The 24,405-nt window shown below is 39.3% G+C and overlaps 1 protein-coding gene across 1 annotated transcript in view; it reads right to left on the bottom strand.

The window, feature by feature from the left end:
• Positions 1–7,326: 7,326 nt before the first annotated feature.
• Casd1 (CAS1 domain containing 1) overlaps positions 7,327–24,405 on the bottom strand; it is a 42,055-nt gene continuing 24,976 nt past the window's right edge. Inside the window, exons 11-18 of the mRNA XM_052173206.1 lie at positions 21,654–21,773; positions 20,528–20,684; positions 19,162–19,241; positions 16,819–16,920; positions 14,872–15,012; positions 13,890–13,967; positions 9,648–9,740; positions 7,327–8,814 (exon numbers count right to left, since the gene is read on the bottom strand). Of these exons, the coding sequence (XP_052029166.1) occupies positions 8,548–8,814; positions 9,648–9,740; positions 13,890–13,967; positions 14,872–15,012; positions 16,819–16,920; positions 19,162–19,241; positions 20,528–20,684; positions 21,654–21,773 (1,038 nt within the window). The 3' untranslated portion in view covers positions 7,327–8,547. The remainder of the gene's footprint in view (positions 8,815–9,647; positions 9,741–13,889; positions 13,968–14,871; positions 15,013–16,818; positions 16,921–19,161; positions 19,242–20,527; positions 20,685–21,653; positions 21,774–24,405) is intronic.

The raw sequence follows: 24,405 nt of genomic DNA, 5'->3' as shown, positions 1-24,405 counted from the left end.
GAATATACCTCTGCATGTGTCTATGAGGGCATTTCCAGAAAAGCTTAATGAAGGAGGGAAGACCCACCTTAAAGTAGGCAATGCAATCCCACAGGCCGGGGTCTTCAACGAATGAGGAGGAGGAGGTTAGCCTGGCCTCAGCATGCATCTCTCTGCTTCCTCTGCAGATGCATTGTGGCCAGCTGCCCTGTGAGACTCCCGCTACGCCTTCTCATGGGGGTGCACAGTGCCCTCCAACTGTGAGTCAGAATAAACAGCTTCTTGATAATGTAGCTCCTTGTTATAGCAAGGAGAAGAATACCTAACTTGAAAGCCTCCTAGTTTAACATAAATACCTAATTTAAAAAATTTTATTTTAAGATCCATTTTAATAAAGTCAGTTTTAACATTGATCTATATATTATTTCATTTTTCCACACTGACATGATTGTTATTTAATATTGTGCGTAAATATCCAATTATGAATGTCTTATCCTTCTTCATTATTCTATTTAAAGATAGTCATTGACCATTTTTGTCCATGTACAATCTCTTTATGATTTCAACTTTAAATTGTGCCATCTGAGGGAGTCCTCCTGGCCTAGTTTCTATGCATAGGTGGGTGGCCTATTTGTAAATACTGGACTCAGGATTTCAAGTGAAGATTTCTCCATGGCTGATTCTCTGCAACTGAATGGAACCTGAGTTGAAGAGGAGAATGAAAAAGGACCAAAGAAGTAATGGGTACTTAGTTCTAGTTCCCTACACCAAAAATACCCACCACAGCTCTATCCTGGGTTTCTTCTCTTACACAAGGGAGGAAAATGTCAGCTCATATTAACAGTAAACCATAAAACCACAATGAATTTCAATTCTGTTTGCATAACACCGTCCACTTCAAACTCACCTTCAAACTCACTGCATAATTATACTGACTTTGGTAATATTCACCGATATGAAACTTTTAAGATTCTATTACCCCAGTTCATTAATGAACAATTGCCTGAGAAGGAACCTGATGCCAGTAGGACTTTGGATCACTCGATGGCATGAGAAAGCCCCTTGAATACATGAACAGATAACATGAACTATCTCACGCTGTTGATGTCTGGACTTGGATGAATTACCAAAGAAAATGGCACAAATCATTATCTTTTAAAAGCTCTCCCATAAGGTGGCATCCAATTATAGCATGTTGAGGGATAAAGCAGTGTTTTTGGTTAGCTTTGTTTGCAAAGGTTCATTTTTTGGCATATAATTTTCATTATAATTAATGCATAAAATGTTTTGTTGTCTTTCACTTGTTATATATGCACATAGACATTTCACAGTGTTACTATATATCTTTATTTTTTAATTTAAAATCAAGATTTGCTTTTGGCTTTTTTTAAAAACCAGTTCATTGATCTTTTCCACCTTCCTGGTATTTGCATATGCATTTCTCTACTTCAGCACTGGTTTTAGTATCACTTCCTTCACAGTGGTCTTTTAGGTAGTGTTTTTCTGATTAGCAATAAATAGTAGTTTTGGCTTTCACAAAAATCCAATCCTTAAAAAAATAGATGATGTTCTTGTTTATTTATTTATTTTCCCCCTTTCCATAGATATTTAAATTCAAAGAAATTGATTTACTACTGAAAGAAGCAATGATAAACAAGGAGGAACAGAGACTGGTAGTAACCAAGGTGGGAAGGCAAACTGTACTCTGCAGGGAGGCGGTGTTCAGTTCTGGTTGGAGTTTACCTTTGGGGACATGAAGAGCCCATCTGAATGCAACTGTCTATTTAAAACATTAAAGTAATGTAATTAACACTGCAAAAGCCAACTAGGGATCTCTTCAGTCCCTTGTCTCTGTCCCTAGGAGAAGCATCTTCTGACCTGTCTCATGATTTGCAAGTCTGTTTCCTTCCCTCAAAAATAGGGTAAGCACTTGGTGTGATGTAGCTGCATTGGCTGAGCTGTGACATTAGCAAATGGTGGGCTGAGAGAAGCAATGTCACGGCAGCTGGACAAGGGAGAGCAAATGAGAAGATAACTTCCTGTCTTCGGAAATAGGATCTAAAGGAGTCAGATACACGGTGAAGACTCAGGACACAAGTTCAATTCCCGGAACTTACATCCAAAAGCTCAGGTGGTGGTGCACGCCTGGAAGCAGACAGGCTAGTCTAGCTGTGCCAATGAACCCCAGGCCAATGAGAACCCTTCTCTCAAAACAGAGGACAAAGGGCTCTTGGGGAGTGAGTTCAGAGGGCTCTATATGCTTGCATACACTAACATGCGCATACTCACTCCCATCTCCTAGACAAGAAACTAAAATAAATAAAACCCAAACAATTTATAGACCCAAAATAATCCAGGAGAGGATTGAAGCTATTTTGGCACAGTGGTCACCCTGGGGTTGATGACAGGTAGCTGAAAGATGAATGTACTCTGAGAGAAGGCTGACGGGGAGTGTAAGATGTGTGTGAATGCGGGTATCAAAAGAGAGTTTGCATTTTTGTTATCCTTGGAGGGATGCACTTGCTATTTGCCAAGATGGGGAATGACTGGAAGGTTTGATTGGTCTGTTTCTACACGGTCAATACTAGGGATGCTTTGCTGGCTGGTTTTTTTTTTTTTTTTTTTTTTTTTTGTTGTTGTTTTGTTTGTGAGACAGGGTTTCTCTGTGTAGCCCTGGCTGTCCTGTAACTCACTCTGTAGACCAGGCTGGCCTCAAACTCAGAAATCCACCTGCCTCTGCCTCCCAAGTGCTGGGATTAAAGACGTGCTTTGCTGGCTATTTTAATGATCAGATGTCTTTCAAAACAATCAGAGAGAGCAGATGTATATGGGAGGTCTTGTTAAGGTAGAATATAAACTTTATAGTCATCAGCATACAGATGATATTCTAAGTCCAAGAAACAGAAATAAATGTCACACAGATAATAGGAAGATGGCCGCCTAGGCTCCAGGATAAGGACAGCAGTGGCCGTGGGATTTAGCAGGACAGAGGTTCTTGATTATCCTGACAAGAGCAGGTTAGACTGTGGGAAGTGAAGTGAAGACCCGGTGTTGGGTGTACAAGACCACAAGGGCAATCTTGTTTTAACATGGAAGAAATAAAGCCCAGACTTCTCAGTTGGTAGCCCTGGCTTTCTGTATCTACTTTGCTTGCTGCACCGCACATACAGAAGAGATGGCATCTTTACTGTGGAGTTGCAAGCTTTACTGAAGTACTGGGGTCTAGGAAGATAATGGGACAGAATGATTCATATTTGCATAGTTTAAAAAAGAAGAAGTATGTGGTTTCACAGAAGTGTTTAAATTTCTCTTTTTAAGAGAATCGGAGGCAGGCAAGTGAGAAGGTGCAGACAGAGCAACAAGAGGAAGATGGTGACTGTTTATGGTCTAGAATTCAGATTTTAGTGTCGGGTGGTAATGCAGAGAGCTTTGACAGTCAGCTAAAAGAAAACATTCAGTTCTTCCATGGGAGGCAATTATCATTACTGCATCTGTAATAGTTCTAGAAGAAGAAAAAAGCAACTATGTGCTTTTAATAGTATTTTTGAGATTAAACTTTAAAACAATTATCATTATTAGATAATACTCTAAAATATACATACCAGTAGAAATCCCAATATAGATGAGTTTTCAACATAATTCATCTTAAAGATTGAAATGATATACTTTTAAGTAACTACAAAATTCATATTTTTGATACATTCAGTTGTGTGTAAGTTTGTGTCTACACACACACACACACACACACACACTTTTTTAGCACAGACATAGAAGTCAGAGAACAAGCTGTGAAAGTTTGATTATTGTTCAGTCCCAGGGATCCAACTCAGGTCCGTAGGCACAGCAGCACACCTCAGCCCTGAACAGGGTTGCAAGCCCCAAGCTTCCTTTTAAAATATTGATTTATCTCATTTTTATTCTCCAAGATTTAAGTAGGCAACTTCTAATTAATCTGCTAGGGGTTTTATAATAAATAGCCTCTAACTTTTTGAGAAAAAGCTTCTTGTCTATACTTTTGCATGAATCTTCTAGGGAACTTATTAGTATTTTTAATTCATATGACACAAAACCCTAGAATAAATGTTATCGAATAAAAATGTTTACCAGGGTTTTTAAAAATGAATGTCTAAAGTTTTCATCAATCCTTATAGAAGTACTTCAAATATGACCAAGCTTTGTATGAATAACTTTTATAATAATTATCAGAATAGTTATGTAATTAGCAACTCATCAGGCTTTTTTTTGAAACAAAGAAAGCCCTCCCACTGATGCCAGACAAGGCCGTCCTCTGCTGCATGTGCAGCTGGAGCCATGGGCCCTCATTGGCTGGTGGCTTAGTCCCTGGGAGCTCTGGGGGTCTGGTTGGTTAATATGGCTGTTCTTCCTATGGGGCTGCAAACCCATTCAGCTCCTTCAGTCCTCTGCCTAACTCCTCCAATGGGGTCCCCTTGCTCAGTAGTACCATGTTTGGCTGTGAGCATCTGCATCTGTATTGGTCAGGCTCTGGAAGAGCCTCTCAGGGGACATCTATCTGGCTCCTGTCAGCAAGTACTTCTTGCCATCCACAATGGTGTCCAGGTTTCGTGGCTGCATGTGGGATGGATCCCCAGGAGGGGCAGTCTCTGGATGGCCTTCCCTTCAGTCTCTGCTCTACCCTTTGTCCCTGTACGTCCTTTAGACAGGAGTAATTCTGAATTGAAATTTTTGAGATGGGTGGGTGGCCTCATCCCTCACCCAGGTGCCGTGCCTACCTTTGGAAATGGTCTCTACAGGTTCTCTCTCCCTTTTGTTGGGTATTTCAGCTAATGTCACCCTTACTGGGTTCTGGGAGCCTCTTGCTTTCCTGGCATCTGGGACTTTCTGGTGGATATCCCCAATTCCCCATCCCCTACTGCTACACACCTCTGTTCAATTTCCTGGTGCTCTGTACATCTCCCCTGTCTCCTCCCACACCTGATCCTGCCTCCCCTTTCCCAAATCCATCCTCTTTCCCTCCCAAGTCTCTCCCTCCCTCTACCTCCTGTGATTATTTTGTTCCCTCTTCTAAGTAGGATTGAAACATCCACACTTTGGTCTTCCTTCTTCTTGAGATTCATATGGTCTGTGAGTTGTATCATGGGTATTCTGAGCTTTTTGCCTAATATCCACTTATCTGTGGGTATATACCGTGTGCGTTCTTTTGTGACTGGATTACATCACTCAGGATGATATTTTATAGTTCCATCCATTTGTCGGAGAATTTCATAAAGTACTTGTTTTTAATAGCTGAGCAGTACTCCAGGAAGCCCTTGGTCCTGTGAAGGCTCGATGCCCCAGTGTAGGGGAATGCTAGGGTAGTGAGGCAGGATTGGGTGGTTGGGTGGTTAAGCACCCTCACAGAAGCAGGGAGGAGGGTGATGGGATGGGGGTTTGCTGAGGGGAAACCAGGACAGGAAGGGGGATAACATCTGAAATGTAAATAAATAAAATAAGCAAGAACCAAGAAAGAAAGGGAGAGAGGGAGAGAGAGAGAGAGAGAGAGAGAGAGAGAGAGAGAGAGAGAGAGAGAGGAAGCTGTTAGGTTGGACAATGTAAAATTTATTTCTGTATATCAAAAATACTAGCATGTTAGCAATTTAATATTGTTCATCATAAAAATATGCCAATTTGGTTCTTCTAATATTTGCTAGATTGATAAAAATACTGAGTTACAGAGATTAGTTTCTCTGTGAGGAATTGCAAGCACTTGTTAATAGTATACCACTCATTTAGTGTCTACTACATGAAGTGTTGCTATTGTTTTTATGCAATGTGTTTATCTTCTATCTATCTATCTATCTATCTATCTATCTATCCATCTATCTATCTATCTATCTATCTATCTATCTATCTATCTATCTATCATCCATCCATCCTTCCATCTATCCATCCATCCATCATCATTATCTATCTATCTATCTATCTATCTATCTATCTATCTATCTATCTATCTATCTATCTATCTATAAAAGAATCTGTAAAAATTAAAAAGAAATACTCATATGCTATTATTAAAGTTAAGTTCATCAAGTGTAAAAGCTTCCTAGCCTTGAGATAGTAAAGGAATTGTGAAGGGAAAGAACACATCCATTAGAGGGGTGGGCATTATCTTACGATGGAGAAGTGGTATAACGAAATCATTTACTACCACCACAAAAGTGACACTGTGCTCTAACACAGGTAGAGAGAGAACAGGGGAGAAGGCAGGCTGAAATTTCAACAATTCTTTCTCAAGAAACACTAGGGGAAGATTTGACACAAGAAGCAGGAAGGAAAATTGAGTCAGCAAAGTAGCTTGAACGGGGAGGATGGTTTCCTGAGTGTGATTCCTACTAGCGAAAGTCTGAATTTAGTCTTCATGTTCTACACTCACTAGTACACAGAAGCAGCTTTTTATGGAGAATCGTGCCTGACAACAATCAGTATCTACACCATGGCAGGAATAACAATTCATTTACCAAACATAGATGCTATCCTTGTGGTAACTTGTGCAATACCCTCTTATACTCAGAGGATAGGCTAAACCAAATTAAATCTAATGGATTTCAAGTGTACATTAAACACACACACATGCTCACACACACACACACACACACACACACACACACTAGGTTTTAGTTATATTATTACATATAGTTCTATCTAAAAAAAAATTACAGCTTAATAAGGCATGCCATGAAGAAACAGGGCTTCTCACTCAAGTTTTCAGCTTGAGTTCATACAGAATAAAAAACTTAGCATTCTCTTGGGCATCATCACTGAAAGACAGTTGCCTCCAAACCGTGGAGAGAAATGGTCATCTCTCTCTTTCAATTGTTCCATCAGGAAGAGCCTTCCTCAGGTGATAAAACTTACAAGCTAAATTAAAATGCACTCTGTTCATTGGCAAGCTACACGAGCAAGAATAATGTGAGTACAGCGTTTGGAAGCTTTGATTTATAACTGTGCGACTGCCCGCTTCCAAGGCTGCTGTCTAGGAGGCGGAGCAATGAATCATTACAATTGTCTATCTGGGAAACGTCAAAAGATTAAGGAAAGGCAGGAGAAGAGAGAAAAAGAAAAGCATACTTCTGTCGAATAAATATTTCCCTGTTAATGGGAATGCATAAGTTGCATATAAGGTTTGAGAAGTATGAAACTTTAAAAGAAAGGTACAAATACACCATAATGCTCAAATTCCCTGCTTAGAAGACAGATTATCATCATAAGCCCTTAGAACTCAATTATTCCTTCCCAACTAGAACTGGGTAACTTGCCTCTACAGAATTTGATAAAGAGAGTGAAAAACAAAATTGATAAAAACCAAAACAAAAACCACACATGGCTTGATACTTTGCCAATACAAAAATAAGCATCCACTGAATGTTTATTTACTGTTTAAATTACTTCATATTGTCACACACTATGAACAGAAAATATATCTTACCACGCACAGAAGGAGAGCAAATAAGTGCAATGTTTTATACATTAAAAATCATAATCAGATCTGTACAACAGATAAATAAATGTATACCTCTAACAGTTAGCTTATAAAAAATGAACAGATCATTATTGTTCAAAATCAGCAGTTTACTTAAAATTCTACTACGGTCAGACATTTCAGTCACAGGACTTGGGACTTCACTATGCTGCGCAGGTTCAGATCCATAAATATTTTTTTTTTAAAAAAATGATGGCATAATAGGCAATACCAAATGTCTACAAAGAACCTTCCAAACATTGGAAATAATATACACTACTTAATTAGCGGCCAGCACACACTACTGGATTCCCAGGGTAGGTGTTTTTTTTTTTTTTCTTTTTGTTTTTGTTTTTGTTTTTTTTTTATCCTGGTAGAGGTTAGGAAAAAGAAATAGACTAGATTGGAAAGAAAATTTGGCCTTTTTAAAAATAAGCAACAACAACATCCACAATAACAAAACCTTGTCACAGAGCTTTAGAACAACTCTGTGAAGGGCAAAGAGCACAAAGATTTAGGCTTACATACCCGCGAACCACAGCTAGGAAAAAAATCACATCAGGAAACACACAGCGGATATGAATACATATGGGTTAAAGACATACGGTTTCTCATTCCAGAGCACTGCACATGTGACAGAAAAGAAGTCACTTCGGTACTAAGCTGTCTGTGAAGTAGTAGGTTCTGCGCACAGATGCAAATGCAATGATTACCACACAGTCAGAGGATATCAAGACACGCAGTGGTGTCACTAGGCTAATTTACTTATTTACGTAGGTTTACTAGAAAATCCATCATTCCCTGCCTTCATATGCTACCTATAATCACCTATAAATGGAGACACAGATCCGACAGAAAGTGTTTTCCACATGCACTCATATACAATGCATCCTGGTTCATTGTTTGTATGCATTTCACATTGGATAAACATAGTGCTTATATATACAATCACACAAGTTCAATGGACATCACAAAACTGTCCTGTTGCCAAATGTTTATATTTACAGTCATTAATATCTTTAGACCGGTGATTTTCTTGCCTAGGCAGATGCAAGTAAGCCCGAAGAGTTTGCTGATAGGACCTTTGGAGCCTACAGTCTTGATTTATCTTGAATGGAGGATAAGATGAGTAGTCCACCGAAGAACGCAAGTGTGCACACCAGCCTTCTGAAGAGAGATGGGCTATCTTTAGGAATAGCAACCTGTGCGAGGTCAGTGGTGATCTGAGAAATCTCATGCGCCACGCAAACGAAGATGAACGTGCTGACGATGATGTTGAGTGTCGGGTTCCCGGGGACAAGGACCAGGATGCCCCTGGTATCTGCTGCCAGCCAGATGTGGTACTGACAAATGAACAGCTAGGATGACAGAAACGCACGGTTAGGTGTGCCCAGAGCGTTAGTGAGTAAGTCATCAATGTTTCCCAGTTTAAACGTGTGATGATGCTTTACCTTGGGGGCTTTTTTGCCCATCTGATTCCCATACTGGTCCCAAAAGCCTGCTGTGCACCCTGCTGTCCTATATAATCCCTCTGCTAACTGAAACAATCAGAAGATGATTCCTGACCAGAAACCTTGGAGAAACTTACCTGCCCTATTTAAAAAAGTAACTCAACAAATCTCCTATTCTAAGAAGTTGTAACTGCATATGTTGTAACTGCAATATTGATCAGTAGAAAGCATTTTACTTTCAATAATAAAGGTCAGAGTCTGCAGAATGTGCTTCAGATCCCATGGCTTAAGTTAATTTAAAGATAATCTTATCTTTTCTAGCTCACACTATGATGAATTTGACTATCTTCCCACAGTGTCCAGTTATATCAAAGTTACATTTATAAACATTAGAGATCTCAATTCCAGCAATATTTAATTATGGAGATGAATATAAAGTCAAAATCCCCCCTGTGTGAATACATTTATATCTGATCTAATACTTTTCTTATTCGAGCATCCTAGCTGTGCTCAAAAGCTTGAAAGAGTCTGAAGAATGCACTGACAGTTACCTACTGCTAGCTATTGTGAAAAAAAGTCTTTAAAGACATTCTCAAATGCTTTATGGTGGTTCAATGTTACTGTTCTACCTAGAATGTAACTTTAATTTAAAAAAAATGTGTCAGGTTTGTACATTCACACACACACATATATGCATGTGTACACTCAGCTGTTTGTGATAAAGCAAAAAGAGTACCAACCTCTAGTGAAATTCTTCCGAACCAAGCAAAAAATGAACTGTAAATGGAACGGGCATATCCAGGGATGTTCCTTATCAGGATGAAGGCTACGATCTATCAGGGAAACCCAAAAAGGTAAATATGAACAACACATTTATTCAAAAGAATTTGAGTGAAGCCTAAAGGGTGGCTTTATCATTTATATTCTTGAATTTGATATAGACTTTTTAATTGACAAATATTGGTAAGGTATTTTTATTAGAGTGGATGTAAGCTGGGCTTCTCAACTTATGATCTATATACTGAAGAGCAGTGTGGATTGAGGTTACTAGGAGAAATGCTTTACTTTATGCATAATGAAGAACACACCATTTTAAAGTTTTGCTTCATTCATGAAGTGTCTGCCCGGTGGCCACTCTTTCTCTTTACATTCTTCGAATGCCTTGTTTAGGTTTGGATATGAAGGGTTCCTAAAATGGATTTACCCACTGATCGTTTATGGTCATCCAGATGGTCTATTGCTTGATGGGGCTGAGGCGGAGATAGCAGATCAAGGGGCCCGCCTTCGAGTACACAGATTCTCCCTGGGCCTTCCTTTCTAGTTCTGCCTCTTGGCCCTAGGGGGGAGTAGCTTTGACAGGCCACATTCACGTCAAGGTGCTCTGCACCATCACAGCCTGGATGCTCAGACTTACAAACTCCTCTGAACCCTAGCAGGTCCTGAATGAAAGCCAGCCTTTCCTCCTTGCAGTTGCTCTTCTTGATTATTTTGTCACAGTGACAGAAATTCAATGAGCCCAATCCTTCCTCCACTGACAGGGATGTTTGTGTGGGAATATGGTCAGGTTGCTGCAGCGAAGCCTCACAGATGACACCCATCTTACCCAGCATTCACATGCAGGAGCTTTCTCCTGATTTTTATTCCAACATAATCTCCAGTTCGGGGGCTTCTAACTTGTCACCCAACTCCCATATCCTTTTGTACAAGTTAGAACAACCTTCTTTGCATTTTTAAAACTTCGAATTCACAGTCTCATATCCAATAACCAGTTTATTAAGCAAAGTGCTATCCTCAGAATTCATTTTCTTTTCAAAGGAGCAAGACATTATACTTTTAAAAAAAGAGATTGTATTTTCATCATTATCTTTTCAAAACTTTCTCCTATCAAAGGGTTGGGATACCATTTAAATGCAAGAAAAGAAATTATACTGAGTGACATCTACCCCAAGCTTTGCTCACGAGATGTGATTCTCTGGGAAGCATAGTCGGTAAGGAGGTGAAAGGAGGCATGTGGCTAATCTGACTGGAAGGAACTCTTGGACCGTAGCAATGGCATCCAAGAGCTATCACCCTGTCTGTGCAAGTGTCAGAGCTTGAAGAAAGGGATTGAACATGGTCTGATTTCTCATCAACACAAACTGGGATACAGTATGAAAACTTGTGTGGGTATTTATTGAGGCAAACACTGAAGATCTATAAAGAAACTGTCTATGTAGTTAACAGCATAAGCATTACCCACTTAGAAGCAAAGATCAAGAAGGGGAGACCTATGTCTATTTATTGTGCTATTATAATTAGCAATGTACCATAGGTGTCATGTAAAATACGAGAAAGATGGCTATATATGCATGCAATCCGTTAGGCTGAGCAACACAAAATCTGGGAAAAGTATATAACAAGCCATTCCCCCTCTTTCTATCTGGGATCTACCATTTCCCTAAGTGTATTTCATCTCTTCTCATATTGAAGTCTTATGTTTTATCTTGCATTTAATAAGTAAGGGAGAGGGAAAAGTCAAAGAAATAATATCCATGGAGAGCACACTTGAATTCTGGGAGGCCATTGTTAGTTTCAAATGAACATAATGGTGTTTAAACTTGGGTTATTGTTTTAACTTTCTGGGTACTATAACAATCATTTTCTATATATTCTCTGTGTATAATAGCAGTTCTATAGCTAGTCACTGTTAGAAATTCTTATCAAGTTTGATAGGCAAAACCACAAAGTTCAGATTCAACACCTGACACTGGTTGGGGGGCACACTCAATGGTAATATGTTTGCCGAGACTGGCCAGACCGTGGGTTTGATTCCTTGCATCACTCACTCACCCACCCACTCACTCACTCACTCACCCACTCACTCACTCACTCACTCACTCACTCACACATATGCTATTCATCTATATTATACATATATCTATAAATCTGTCTCTGACTCAGCTTCTCAGGACACACACACACACACACACACACACACATATACTCTGTTCATATCTAAGAGCAAGCATGCAGTCAGGTTGGAAGGATGTGGCTATAACATTTGATGTTCTTAGATGATGTTGCCATTCACAAGGTGGAACAAATAGTCTTAAAAAGAAGCAAACATCCAGGAAAACTAATGCTTACTTTAGTTCATATTCCTTGTCCATTCTTTTGCATTACAAGGAAGAAGCTATGGTCTTCCCAACAAAGGTAACTTCAGATACATGAGCCTGTGGAGGTGGCTAAGTGGGGAAGAGTTGGTACTATTCTGCTTGCAGGCATTCTCTCTGTCTGCTCTTCCTAAATTGTTCTGTCTACTATACTGTGAGTGCTAATGTTCCCTCTCATCCTGTGAGTCACAGCAATGACATTTTATAAGTTGTACAAAGAGCTATTGGTAGGTAGTGCCATTGTCAGCAGAAGTATAAGAAATAGCATTCAGAGACATCACTGAACACTTCATTACTAATCGTGTCTAGAGAATCCTTCACTGGTTTGTTCTGCCATCCACAGAAGCTGAGAATAAACCAAACATTCCCTGCACTGAAGAATACTCAGGGCCTAGGAGACACTCCAAAAACTCTCAATGACACTCTGGGCTGAACTACTCATCCTTTAGATTTTAAGACACAACTTTCTTCAAAAACCCTGTTCTTTCATCAGTAAAAGTTAGGAAAAAAATCCATGTTTTCAAAACAATCTGTAACTACTGTTCACACACTGATGACTGTATCCTATGATGACTGCAAACCTTCTGCTTGGTAGGTCCGATCTGAGTACAACACTCTGTCCCCTTTTCGGGCACTATCCCACACATCTTTATATCTAGGCTCTCTGAGTTCCAGTTCTGGTCCCTGTGTAAAGTTCCTTGAATATGCCATGCTCCCTTTCACGATAGGGCATGCCCAACTGTTTCTTCAGTTCCTCCATTCTCAGGAGAATGATCCGTGGTCCCCGACACCATTTCCTTTGTCTTCCAGCTAGGACATATACTACCTTTTATTATATTCTCATAAGGCATGATATAGTTTTATTCATAATTATGTGATTATTATAATTTGTTACAGAGATTGTCAGCTCTATGAGGATAGAAACTGTGCTGAATCTGGTCATCACCTGAGAATCTAACATGCAGAATCAAAAGATTATTAAATGACTACAAGACACTGAGATACATGAATCAATGGATACTGGCCCACATCTCCATTAAAACATAAATTTCAGGAGAACAGATATCATATCTTGTTTAATACTGAGCCTTTTATTATTAACATGGAACTTAGCATAATAGATAATAAATACAATTAAATAAGTTCAAGCAAATATTAAAAAAGCAAATATGGGGAGAGGATGCTCAAATGTTCTGTATATGATCATATCCGAGCGTTTGTGAATGTGAGAGCTTGTGTGGGCCAGGGGTCAACAATGCTTTTCTGCTCTGTTTTCTTCTTCTGAGGTGTGCCTCTCACTGAGGATGGAGCTTACCGATGTGGCTATGCAGACTGGCCAGTGAGCCCCAGGGCTTCTCTGGTCCCTGCTGCCCCAGAGCTGGGTTCCTAGGCACATGCTGCTGCACCTCGTGCTGGGGGATCCTTGTACAGTAAACATTGTACCAACTGAGTCATCACCGAGTCCTGGGATTACCATGTGCTGAGTTCCAAATGCGTAAATGCATCATTTTCAAAGAGGAGCTCTAAGAGCCCTTTGGGGGCGATCTTAATGTCTGTGTGACTGTAGGGAAAGGCAAGGCTTCAATATTAGGTGACTTCCCTACATGTTTCAGGGTTTGAACCCTAATTGCTTTACTTCTGAATACTATATTCATACAAAAAAATTAAGTGAAAAGGTGTCTAAATCAAGATCATTCTTTGGAGCTGAGTGTGGTATGAACGCCATGATTTTATTGCCTAGGAGACTGAGGCAAGAGGCTCCTAAGCTGGAGGCCAGCCTGGGCTGCATGGTATGACGAAGTATGGAGAAAAACCATGGAAGAGAATTACCTGCACCACAGACACGGATGGGTGGAGTTCGTTACACTCTGCTTTGTTTTTACAACTGCTAGCCCAGATGGAATAGGTCTGAAATAAGAATGTGCAGTCAGATCTCAATGTAGCTGACCCTTAAGCAGACACAAACTAGTGGTTCTAGTTATAACCACGCCTTAGTGGTTCTCTTCTTTATAACATGATAGCTCACTATGCTATAAAAAGTACCATTAAAAGCTCTCCTAACAAAGGGGTATGGTAGAGGGGTGGGGCGAGAGTGGGTGGGTGGGTGGGGAAGTACCCTCTTAGAGGCAAAGGGGAGGGGGATGGGAGAGGGCTTGCAGAGGGGAGACTGGGAAGGGGGATGATAATTGAAATGTAAATAAATAAAATAAAGAAAAAAGCACTCTGGAGTTTTGTTCACGAGAGTCAGTAGCATCTACGGTCTAGGCATAGGGGGATGGGGTGAGGGAGAGGGGGAGGGGGAGCTTTGGGCACTTCTGGTAATCCGGTCATCACCACAAAGTGTTGCCTTTGCACAGTAACATGCACAGGGAGCTGGGCGGTGCCAGTGGTGGTACTGGGAAGCAGAGGCAGGGAATCTCTGCAAGTACAAGGCCGGCCTGGTCTGCAGAGGGGCTCCAGTACAGCCAGGACTACAGAGAATCCCTGTCTCGACCCCTCTAATTCCCCCAATAGATAGATTATAAATAGACGGATGGATGGATAGATAGACAGACAGATAGATAGACACATAGACAGATAGTACATGGTATAATTTTTTCCCAAATTGATTATAGCTTTTAAAATTTCTATTTTACTCTAGTCTCAGCTGTATTTGTACTTAACTTATATATGCATTCTATGTAGAACTAACATCTAATTAGAAAAGATACGGTAAAAAGTTTTAAAGTGTTCATTTAAATTACATTTCCTTTCTTTACTTCTCTATCAATTAAAAGTTGAGAAAATTAGTGGCTTATATTTGGAAACTTACCAAGAAAGACACTACTGAAACAAACAATAGAAAGTTGGAAATTTTGTTTGAAAAAAGCGGTTCACCCTTTCCTTCAGAGAGTATTTGCCGCCTCTGCAAAGCCAGATAAATAAAGGCAAACAGAACCCCATGGAAGACGACCTGAGAACAACAAAGAGAAAATTAGTTTCAAGAGTTACTTCTCAGCCAGGCATTGGTGGTACACGCCTGTAATCCCAGTACTCTGGGAGGCAGAGGCAGGCGGATTTCTGAGTTTGAGACCACCCTGGTCTCCAGAGTGAGTTCCAGGACAGCCAGGGCTACAGAGAAACCCTGTCTTGGAAAATACCAAAAACCACACACACACACACACACACACACACACACACACACACACACACACGAGTTACTTCTCAAATACTTGCAACAATTCTTAGATATTTAAAACTGTATTTATAAAAGCTTGTGGACGAGAAGTGTACGCCTTTAGAGTTGCTATGAAGAGCAGGGGCTCCTTCTCAAGGTCTCCAGGAAGGAGGGAAGGAAGACACTGATCATTTCAAGCATTGGAGATCGAACCCAGAGCCTTCCACAGAGAAGCACAAACCCCCTGCTGAGCTACATCTCCAACCGCAGCCATTTAAACATACCACACTCTTCTACACATTCTCCAGAACATTAAAACACATCTTATACCTTTCCCTTCAATCACACCAAACAGCAACACCAAATCTTATGTTCAAAATGAAACTATATATAATCAAACAATATGGTGGGGCAGAAAACATACAGCTTTTTCTCTAAAAAACAAACAAACAAACAAAAGACCCCAAAGACATAAATAACCACAATGTGATTCCTTACTGCAGTGGACCGGACATTTGTGGCCCTTCACCCCCCAAAACCCTCTCATGTTGAAAATGAATTCCCATGTGGAATTTGGAGTTTTTGAGTAGGTATGTGGGAAACGGTTAGGTCATGAGGGTGTAATCTTTATGAGCAGGGTTAGGGCCTTATAAAAGAGACCCCAGAGAGCATTCCAGTGAGGAGATGGTGGCCTGTGCTCCAGGAAGCAGCCCTCACCAGACAGTAAATCTGCCATCACCATAAACTTGGAGTTCCCGGTCTCCGGGACTATAAGCAATATGCTTTGTTGTTCGGGGGGCTATCAGGCTATCCTGTTCTGTTTTAGTTTCCCGACAGAGATAAGCACATCCCGGCAGCTTATCTGCTAAAGCTGAAAGAGGCTGGCACAAAGACATTTTATTTGTATGTGACTCAGAGATGCAATAAACTACCCTGGGAAGTAAACAGGGGCTCGAAAGCAGGGATGACACAGAAGAGCTATCAAGGCTCTGAAAGATGGTGAAGGATAGGAAGGAAAGAGCAGATGGGAAAGTAATTAGCGCTGACTGAGTGCTCTGCTAGGTGCTTTACATTTTCTTAGTCAAAGGGATCTGAACTCTTTCAGGGTACGTGTATGAAGTCACTCACTATGTTGTGGCAGCTGCTGCATTGCATGCCTATCACCAAATCTATATTGTAGAGCTTACTAAGCCCATTATAACAGTAATCTTAGGTTTGAGAGCAGACTGAAAACACTTGGTTGCTCAGAGGTATGCTTTTCTTTAATACCCACTTCCCAGTGTCAACATCTTATGAAACCCAAGACACATCATGAAACTCAATGAATATTGTTCTGAATGGTAGAGCACATATATGTGAATCATCAATAAATTACAATTGTCACTCAGAGAGCCCTTTCTAGACGACAACACTTAAGAGTATTTTCCTTGTGAGGCAGACACACTCATTTCTGCTGTAATGGGACAGGGCTCATGACAGTCTGCTTTAACTTACACTCAACAAGCTTCTTCATATGACGACTAAGCAGAAATAGACAGGCGTGCAAACAATTTCCTAACACAATAATTTGAGGCATGAAGATATCACAAAATAAATACGTACATAACGGTCTAACCTCCACCTGAACCACCATTCATACACGCTTCCTTCAAGTTCAAAACATTTGGAAAGTGGCCAGAGAGAAAAGATCTTCTCAAATGCACCCTACAAAAAAGGAATCCAGCCAGTTAGGTCAGTGCTTGCTTTGCAATTTTAAATATATGGATTATATATATGTTTGTTAAGCTACGGTTAAACAAAGACCATTCTCATTCTTAATTTTTGATCAATCCATTTGAAAACTAGGCTTCATTTGAAAAAAAGTAAATTTATTTTAGCTAAAGCCAAAAAAGTTTATTTAATACTTTTCAAATTTGTCTTTCACATGAAAATACTAAAATATAAAATTTTGAAAAAAAACCCCTAAAACCCCCTAGTAATTAGAAAACCATTCTATTGAAGAGTATAACCTAATATTAAAAAATTCTTATATTTATTAGAAACACAAAACTACCAAATACCTCAATCAATACAATACCAATATCCAAAAAATGATTAAGGTAAAAATATAATTTATTTTCCTCTAAATGCCTTTAATTATAATTATTACAGTTGAAAGAGCCCCCTGAATTACTCACTCCAATCAGCCATTCCCCAATGCAATTACTAGCCACAGTTTCAAGTTTTACTCTGTCCAGTTAGTGAATGGCACCCTCTTATTAATCTGACAGCAAGAGAATGTGAGAGCGAAGGGGTAGAAGTCGGGGGTGCATTCCTGCACACTAATGAAGCCTTTCAAAAAGAACAAGTCCTCAGTATGGACTAAAGAGTGGCTGGGAATTCTACTAAGGAATGTCCCATTGCTCAACCTACTGCAACAACATCAAAAAGGATTTCTAAAAAATAATTACTGCAGACCAAAGAAAAATATGAAGATAATACTTCAGACACCACTGAGTCCTTGTGTCAGATGAATTTCATTACTTTAAGAAAATGTAACTATTTCCATTTATCCACAACTTGAACTGTACACAAAAGAGCTGCATCAAAATTTATTCCACAGAAAATATAGGTTCCTTGTTACAAAGAGATGGAAAATAAAGTCCCCTGTGTACATATAAATTATATGTATACATGCAGACATATATATGTATATATGTATGATATATATAAAATGTGATATATATATAAAATATCTATTGAATATAAGCATATGATCTTAGCAGCTATATATGAAGAGTATCTATCAATAAATGTATTTGTAGTTTAAAATTTTATTTCTAATTGGCATTTATGTATTGTGTTAGCGATAAGGAAGCTATGCTGAGTGATGACTTTGGGTCCGAGTGCTGTACAGAGCGGGCAGTGCAGAGTGGGATGCTCTGAACTGGGTGCTGCTTGTTGTCTTGCCATGGGGTCCACACTGACCCTGACTAGGGAAGTTTTCTGTCTCACTGTTGAATGATGGGCCAGCTTCCCTCCTATTCAATTGTGCTCACAGAATGTTGGGCATTTGTCATTACTGATTTCTTTATATATTTGCTTATTTTGTTGTTTTACGTTTCTCACATGGAACAGAAAACTGGATGCCATACAGAAATAAAAATGTTTTCAATGCTTCTGAATATGAAAGTAAGTATAAAAGCCTAAAAAATGCCTTCCTCAAAGGTTCTGAATATTTAGCTCACACCCCAACCCACACATAATGAAATGTACCTAATGGACATTTACATTTGAGGCAACTTTATGCAAAATGTACCATTGCAAGTCAACGCCGCTATAGTCAAAACTATAGATGTTCAAATTAAAATATTTCATTATGAGAATCATGATATCCAAATAAAATGTCTGCCTGACGGATTTAACCAGTAGATAACAGACTGTCATTCTGCTAAATGTACAGAAAATCTCAACCATCAAAATAAAATAAAAGATATAAAAACAAAAATGACTCGTCTTATAAGTAAGTACATATGATATTCTCAAACTCTATGCAAAATAAGTTCATTTTCCTGTCTCAATTTTACTTTGTGCATTTAAAGAAAAATCAGGAAACAGTTTGATGCAATGAATAATGCACAAACTAAGCTGCAAATTCTGTCAAGAGAATTTTGATCCTCACTTAGAGCATGTCTCATAAGAGGCATTCAATAAATGTTTGATTGATCAAAGTCAAGTAAAGTGGATCTTGAACGATTGCCAGAGGAAGAGCTGAAAATTACTCCTACAACAAAAACAGTGGTAACAAAGTAGGTAGGGTCTCAAAAGAACTACACTGAGCAGCCACCCACCCATACAGTGACACTTTTATTATAGTCATTAAAAAATGAAGCTAACGAATCTCCCATACCCTAGTCGACAAACTTTAAAATATTATAAGATATAAACTGAGAAGACCATACAAACCTGAGAATATGCCAAGAAACATATGCACAGCAACAGTAAGGCTAGTTTCAACAGTAAACCGAGATACCAGAAACAATTTCCTAAAGAGAGAAAATACACAACATACAAAGTAATATAAATTTATATTAGTAAACACACTAAGGACACTCATGAATGTTTCTCAAAATAACCCTTGAATTTGCTCTCTATAAAAGTGTCTAGGGCATCAATCAAAGGTAGGGAAAAGGAAATCCGTGGAGCATTACTGTGCAGAAAGCGGCTCCAGTGTGTGACTGACAGCCCACATTCCTGCTCAGCCACTGGACATTCACACTTCCAGGTGCCTCTTGGATGCAATTATACCCATGCATTATTGAATGTTTCCACCAAGCATACAAGTAGGTAACACTGTTGCTACTTAAACATAAAGTTCAAGGAGGTGTAAGCTTCCTAGTGGACTAGGATTTAACCATAAAGCACATTAACATATGCATACTTCAAAGTACATGTTCCAAGTTTATGCATTTTCATTAATGTCCTAAGTTTTTATAGACAAACTGCACTCTAAATCTATAGACTGTCCAAAGACACTAACAAGTTTTAAAAGGGCCACATTAAAACTTTCCTGGAAACTTATGTAACATTTTAATGGAAGTCAATAAGAAAAAAATTCTTATAATTAAGATTTAAGTTGAAAGTCAAATAAAGCTTTAATATTGAACCAATTCTCTATTTTTAAAAAAAATAAAACCCAGATGATTTCATTTGAATGATATGATCATGGGGTAACTATATTAAGATAAACAGCTGTGGCCTTACTTGAACATGATTAGTAAGACCATGATGAGAAACTTGGAAATGTCAACCATATAGGTAAGGAATTGGGCTCCTTCTATCAACCTATATAAAATAGGTTGATAATAATGACTAAAGAGTTGTGCAGAGGACAAATTATAAACTCATTGATACATGAAGGCTTTGCAAGCAAATGTCCACTCAGATTCTCCACATATGTAAGAAAGAACACAAAACGGAGTTGCCTATATTGAGCACAAGGTAGGAAGAGCCTCCAGCCCACGTGGCTTTTCCTCCTCAGTTAGACCTTTGCCACACTCTGCTGTATGCAAGACAGCTTAGAAACTGCCTTCTTAGTGCAAGGGAAACACAATATGAATGCAAACTAGTGTTCTGTATTGAGCTACCTGCTATGTTCTGTAGTAAGCTATCTGGCTGCATTATTTTAGAAACAGTTTTAACGCAAAAATCTTACCCCCCCACGTTTAAATAGCCTATATCTTTTAGTGAAAAATGGATTTTTAACAACTAACAGGAAATCGAGCACAGTGACAGAATATATTTATTAACATCAGTAAGACAGTCTATTTACCATTTGCCTTTTTTTGGGTTATTTGTGGCCACAGTGCTAAAGTGACATATATGACCATGAACCACACGGTGACCAAAGGGACAAAGTAATAGAATTGATATGGTCGATCCATTACGATACATAACACCACAACCAGGAAATTGAGACGAAATAAGACCTACGAAAATGGAGAAGAAAATGGTTTTCATTCACAATATACAGGAAAAGCAAAGACAAATTTTCCTGAATACAATAATACACTTACGAGTCAAATAACAATGTTGCAATTGTATGTTATCAATCCCCAAAGCTTCATTTGCCCCACAATCATTGAAGAGGTTAATAGAAAATATTTATGTGTTTCCTAATGAAATTACATTAAAGAACCAGCTGAGCTGTCCTGTAACTACAGGCACCATCTTTTTAGAGAGAGGGAGGCAGTCACACACCACCCTCCCAGGGTTCTATTTTATAGGCAGAGGTTCAGTTGCTTCAAGCAAAGGTGTCTGTTCCATCTCCCGTTGGACGCTGATTTGACCACTAGTATCATTCAAGTTTTCAAAGGTCTTTGTGATTTCATTACAGGCGTTTCATATACCAGTTTAAATTTAGTAACCTAACAGAGCCTGTGAGCAGACTTCTTTCTATCAGTCCTGTCTGATGACTTTGTGGCTCAGGGGAGAGAGAGCTTTGAGCCACTCTGAGCCTCTGTTCCCATCTAGATCGTGAGGCTACCTCAGGGTTGCAATAGAGGGAAAGTAATGTTTAGAAACTGCTAAGCAAGAGGCAGAAAGTCAATAGGCATCAATCCTCTTCTCAGGCAGGGAAAACAATCACAATCATTTCAGGTAGCTGTGCATCTCTCTACAAAACCAAAGAAGACCAACACTGATTCTTTGAGCATTGATGCTATTATGCACGCATCTAGGTTCTGATTTTCTTCCACCACTAATAACGTATTTCAAATTACTAAACACTGAACACAAAAACTTTAAGGTGATATTACATAAATCCTAATAATCCACGATCTTAAAATGATCATATTTATTCTTTCTTAACAGACAGACAGAAAAACATGTGGAGTTGAAAGAAAAAGCGAGTAAATAACCGCATTCTTACGTAACACACTCTATAACTGCATTCTTACCTGACACACTCGATGAATTCCAAAATCTCCTTTGATCCAGAAGTAAGAGAAATGCCCGTACCCCGTCTGGAACAGATATGCGGCCACCAGAACGCGGATGTGCATGTACACAGGCAGAAACTGTTGGTGGAAATAAGCAGGGACAAAGTGTGACGGCCTAACTACTCTTGGAGTTACCCTGGATTTCATGTTTTCCTAAGACACGGAGAAGAAAACACAACAAATCTCTTACCTTTGGCAACAGCCAAAGGACTACTTATAATATTTGATTTGCTCACAAAACATCCCATTAGACACCTGGAAGCAGAACTTAGTGGTCTCTCTCCACACCCTGCTCAGGAAGGCATCTTGTTCACAACTCTGCGTCACCCTCATTGCTCTCTCCATCAGGGCCAAGCTCAGCCGTGCTCACTGCAATGCTCTCAGAGACCTCCCCTTCACAACCAAAACACCACACACTTTCATCTACACGGGCAGTCATAGGCAATGTGCCTCCTTTCCACATACTCTGTCATCTCATCTCTTAGAGTGTGGCTACCGTCTCCACAATGTAACTTAATATATGCCTTTAAAAGGTTTGCAACCACTACACGCCACTGGCTCCTATTTTACAGCCACCCGGTCACCTTGGCAACCATCCAGTCTTAATAGTGCTTAGAGTTACATAGGAAGATAATGTGAATTTCCCAAGTGATTCTTTGTAGGATAAAATAACTTAAGTGTATATCTTAATTAGACTTTCAGGCCTAGATTATATACATTTTGTAATGCATCTCCGTCCTTTACAAAGGATATTTTACTTGCGGAGGAAAAAAAACAAACAAAGAAACAAACAACAACAACAAAAAAACCCTAGCAGGACCTTTGAACCTACAATATATACATATGTCTGCATAGCCTCTACTCTAAGTAATTTGATAGAGACTCTGACTCTGAAACTAGGCAGTCGCAAGCTTCCTTGTCATATGACTTCTGTTTGATGTCAATGCATTCCCAGGATCTCCTTCTAAATGTATTTGTACTCCCGGAATCCTATTTGCAAGCCAGGAAGTGGTGGTGCCTGTAATTTCAGCATTTGTGAGGCTGAGACTGGATTAGTACAAAATCTAGGCCAGCCTGGGCTATACATAGAGTTCAAGGCCAGGAGCTTCCATAATAAGAGACTAAGAGACTATTTAAAATACCAAAGGCTAGGGCTAGCTCAGTGGTACAGTGCTAGCCTAGGATGCCCAGGGCTTTGCGATCCACCATAGGCATGCAAAAATCTCCAAATCCTATTATAATATGCATACCAGTTTTTATTAATTGCATTTCATCATTAGTGTTTTTCTTCTAATGTCTTATGTCATCATTAAATGATATACTCTAAAATGCATTAGAATCACAGATCATAGAGCAGAAAAGTGGAAATCTTGTGTTGAAAAAGTCCTTAGGAGTTAGCAAACACACATGCATCTTTGTTTACTCCACTCGAGTGGCAGCTCTGACATGATTCTACATTGGCTTTTGCGGCTGTTGTTTTTGTTTGTTTGTTTGAGACAAGAGTTGTCTGTGTAGCGCTGGCTGTCCTGAGAGATCTGCCTGCCTCTGCCCAAGTGCTGGGATTAGAGCTGTGAGCCACCAGTCTGGGCTTGAGTCTGTCTAAGGTTTTATTTTATTCTTTTTGAGACAGGGTTGTACTATGTGGTCCAGGCTGATCTTAAACTTGTAATGGATTTGTTTGTCTCAGTTTCTTAGTTGTGGCATTACAGGTGGAGACAATCACACACAGGATTAAGTATACATGTGCGAGCACACACACACACACATACATTCTTTTTAATTGTGTGTGTGTGTGTGTGTGCATTTGAGTGCAGATGCCCATGGAGATTGTAATAACTTGGATCTCTTGGAGCTAGAGTTACAGGCAGTTGTGAGCTGCCTGATATGGATGATAGGACTGAACTTGTGCCCTCCAGAAAAGCAGCGCACACTCATAACCAGGCCATCTCTCCAGACCATAAATGCTCTTTAACAGCAGAAACATATACTATTAAGGCAGTCCATTCTGTCCTAAGGTGGTTGCTAACTGCTCAACGGCCTGTGTAGTGTAAAGTTGCGGTGCAGCCATATATAAAGGCCGCAACCTCCCACTTCACAGCGGCAGACTGTCTAGTAAAGACAAAGTTCTCTAGTCATTTTTTAAACATGGCTTCTAGAATCTTTATCGGCTAAAGGAAAGAAATGAATCCAATTTTAGCAAATATATTATATTTACTTAACTAAAATATTTTAAAACTATCATTTAAACATCTTAATATAAAGGCAATAGTCTTCATTATTTCTATTTTGAAATTTTTGAGCTTAGTGTAAATGTATTATAATTAATCATACTTAATTGGCTCTCCTCTGAACAGGACATTTCAGCTCTGACTAGCTACAGTGTCAGTGGCTACTTGGCTAACAGTGGAGTCTGGCTGCAGCACCACACACTCGAGGCCCATTTCTCTTCGTCTGACAGTTCTGCAAGTATTGGAAAAAAGATGTCAAACCTGTGTTAAGCATTCTCAACTACTTTAACCACTCTCTATAAAGCTAACGTCCAAGTCCCTCAAGACTGAGGCTGGGACTACAGAGTTGGGAATGCTTATTTATATTAAGCTATACAATTCTAACACAGAACATTTCCAAGTTCTTATCAGAGTTTTAAATTTTACATAATATTTCTCCTAGCTTTTGACTCTACCATATTGCAAACCAACAGAAAAGCTAC

This window comes from Apodemus sylvaticus, chromosome 2 (genome assembly GCF_947179515.1).
Source record: "Apodemus sylvaticus chromosome 2, mApoSyl1.1, whole genome shotgun sequence".
Lineage (NCBI taxonomy): Eukaryota > Metazoa > Chordata > Mammalia > Rodentia > Muridae > Apodemus > Apodemus sylvaticus.
The sequence above is the reverse complement of the archived record's forward strand: the minus strand, read 5'-3'. Positions and strand labels throughout refer to the sequence as shown.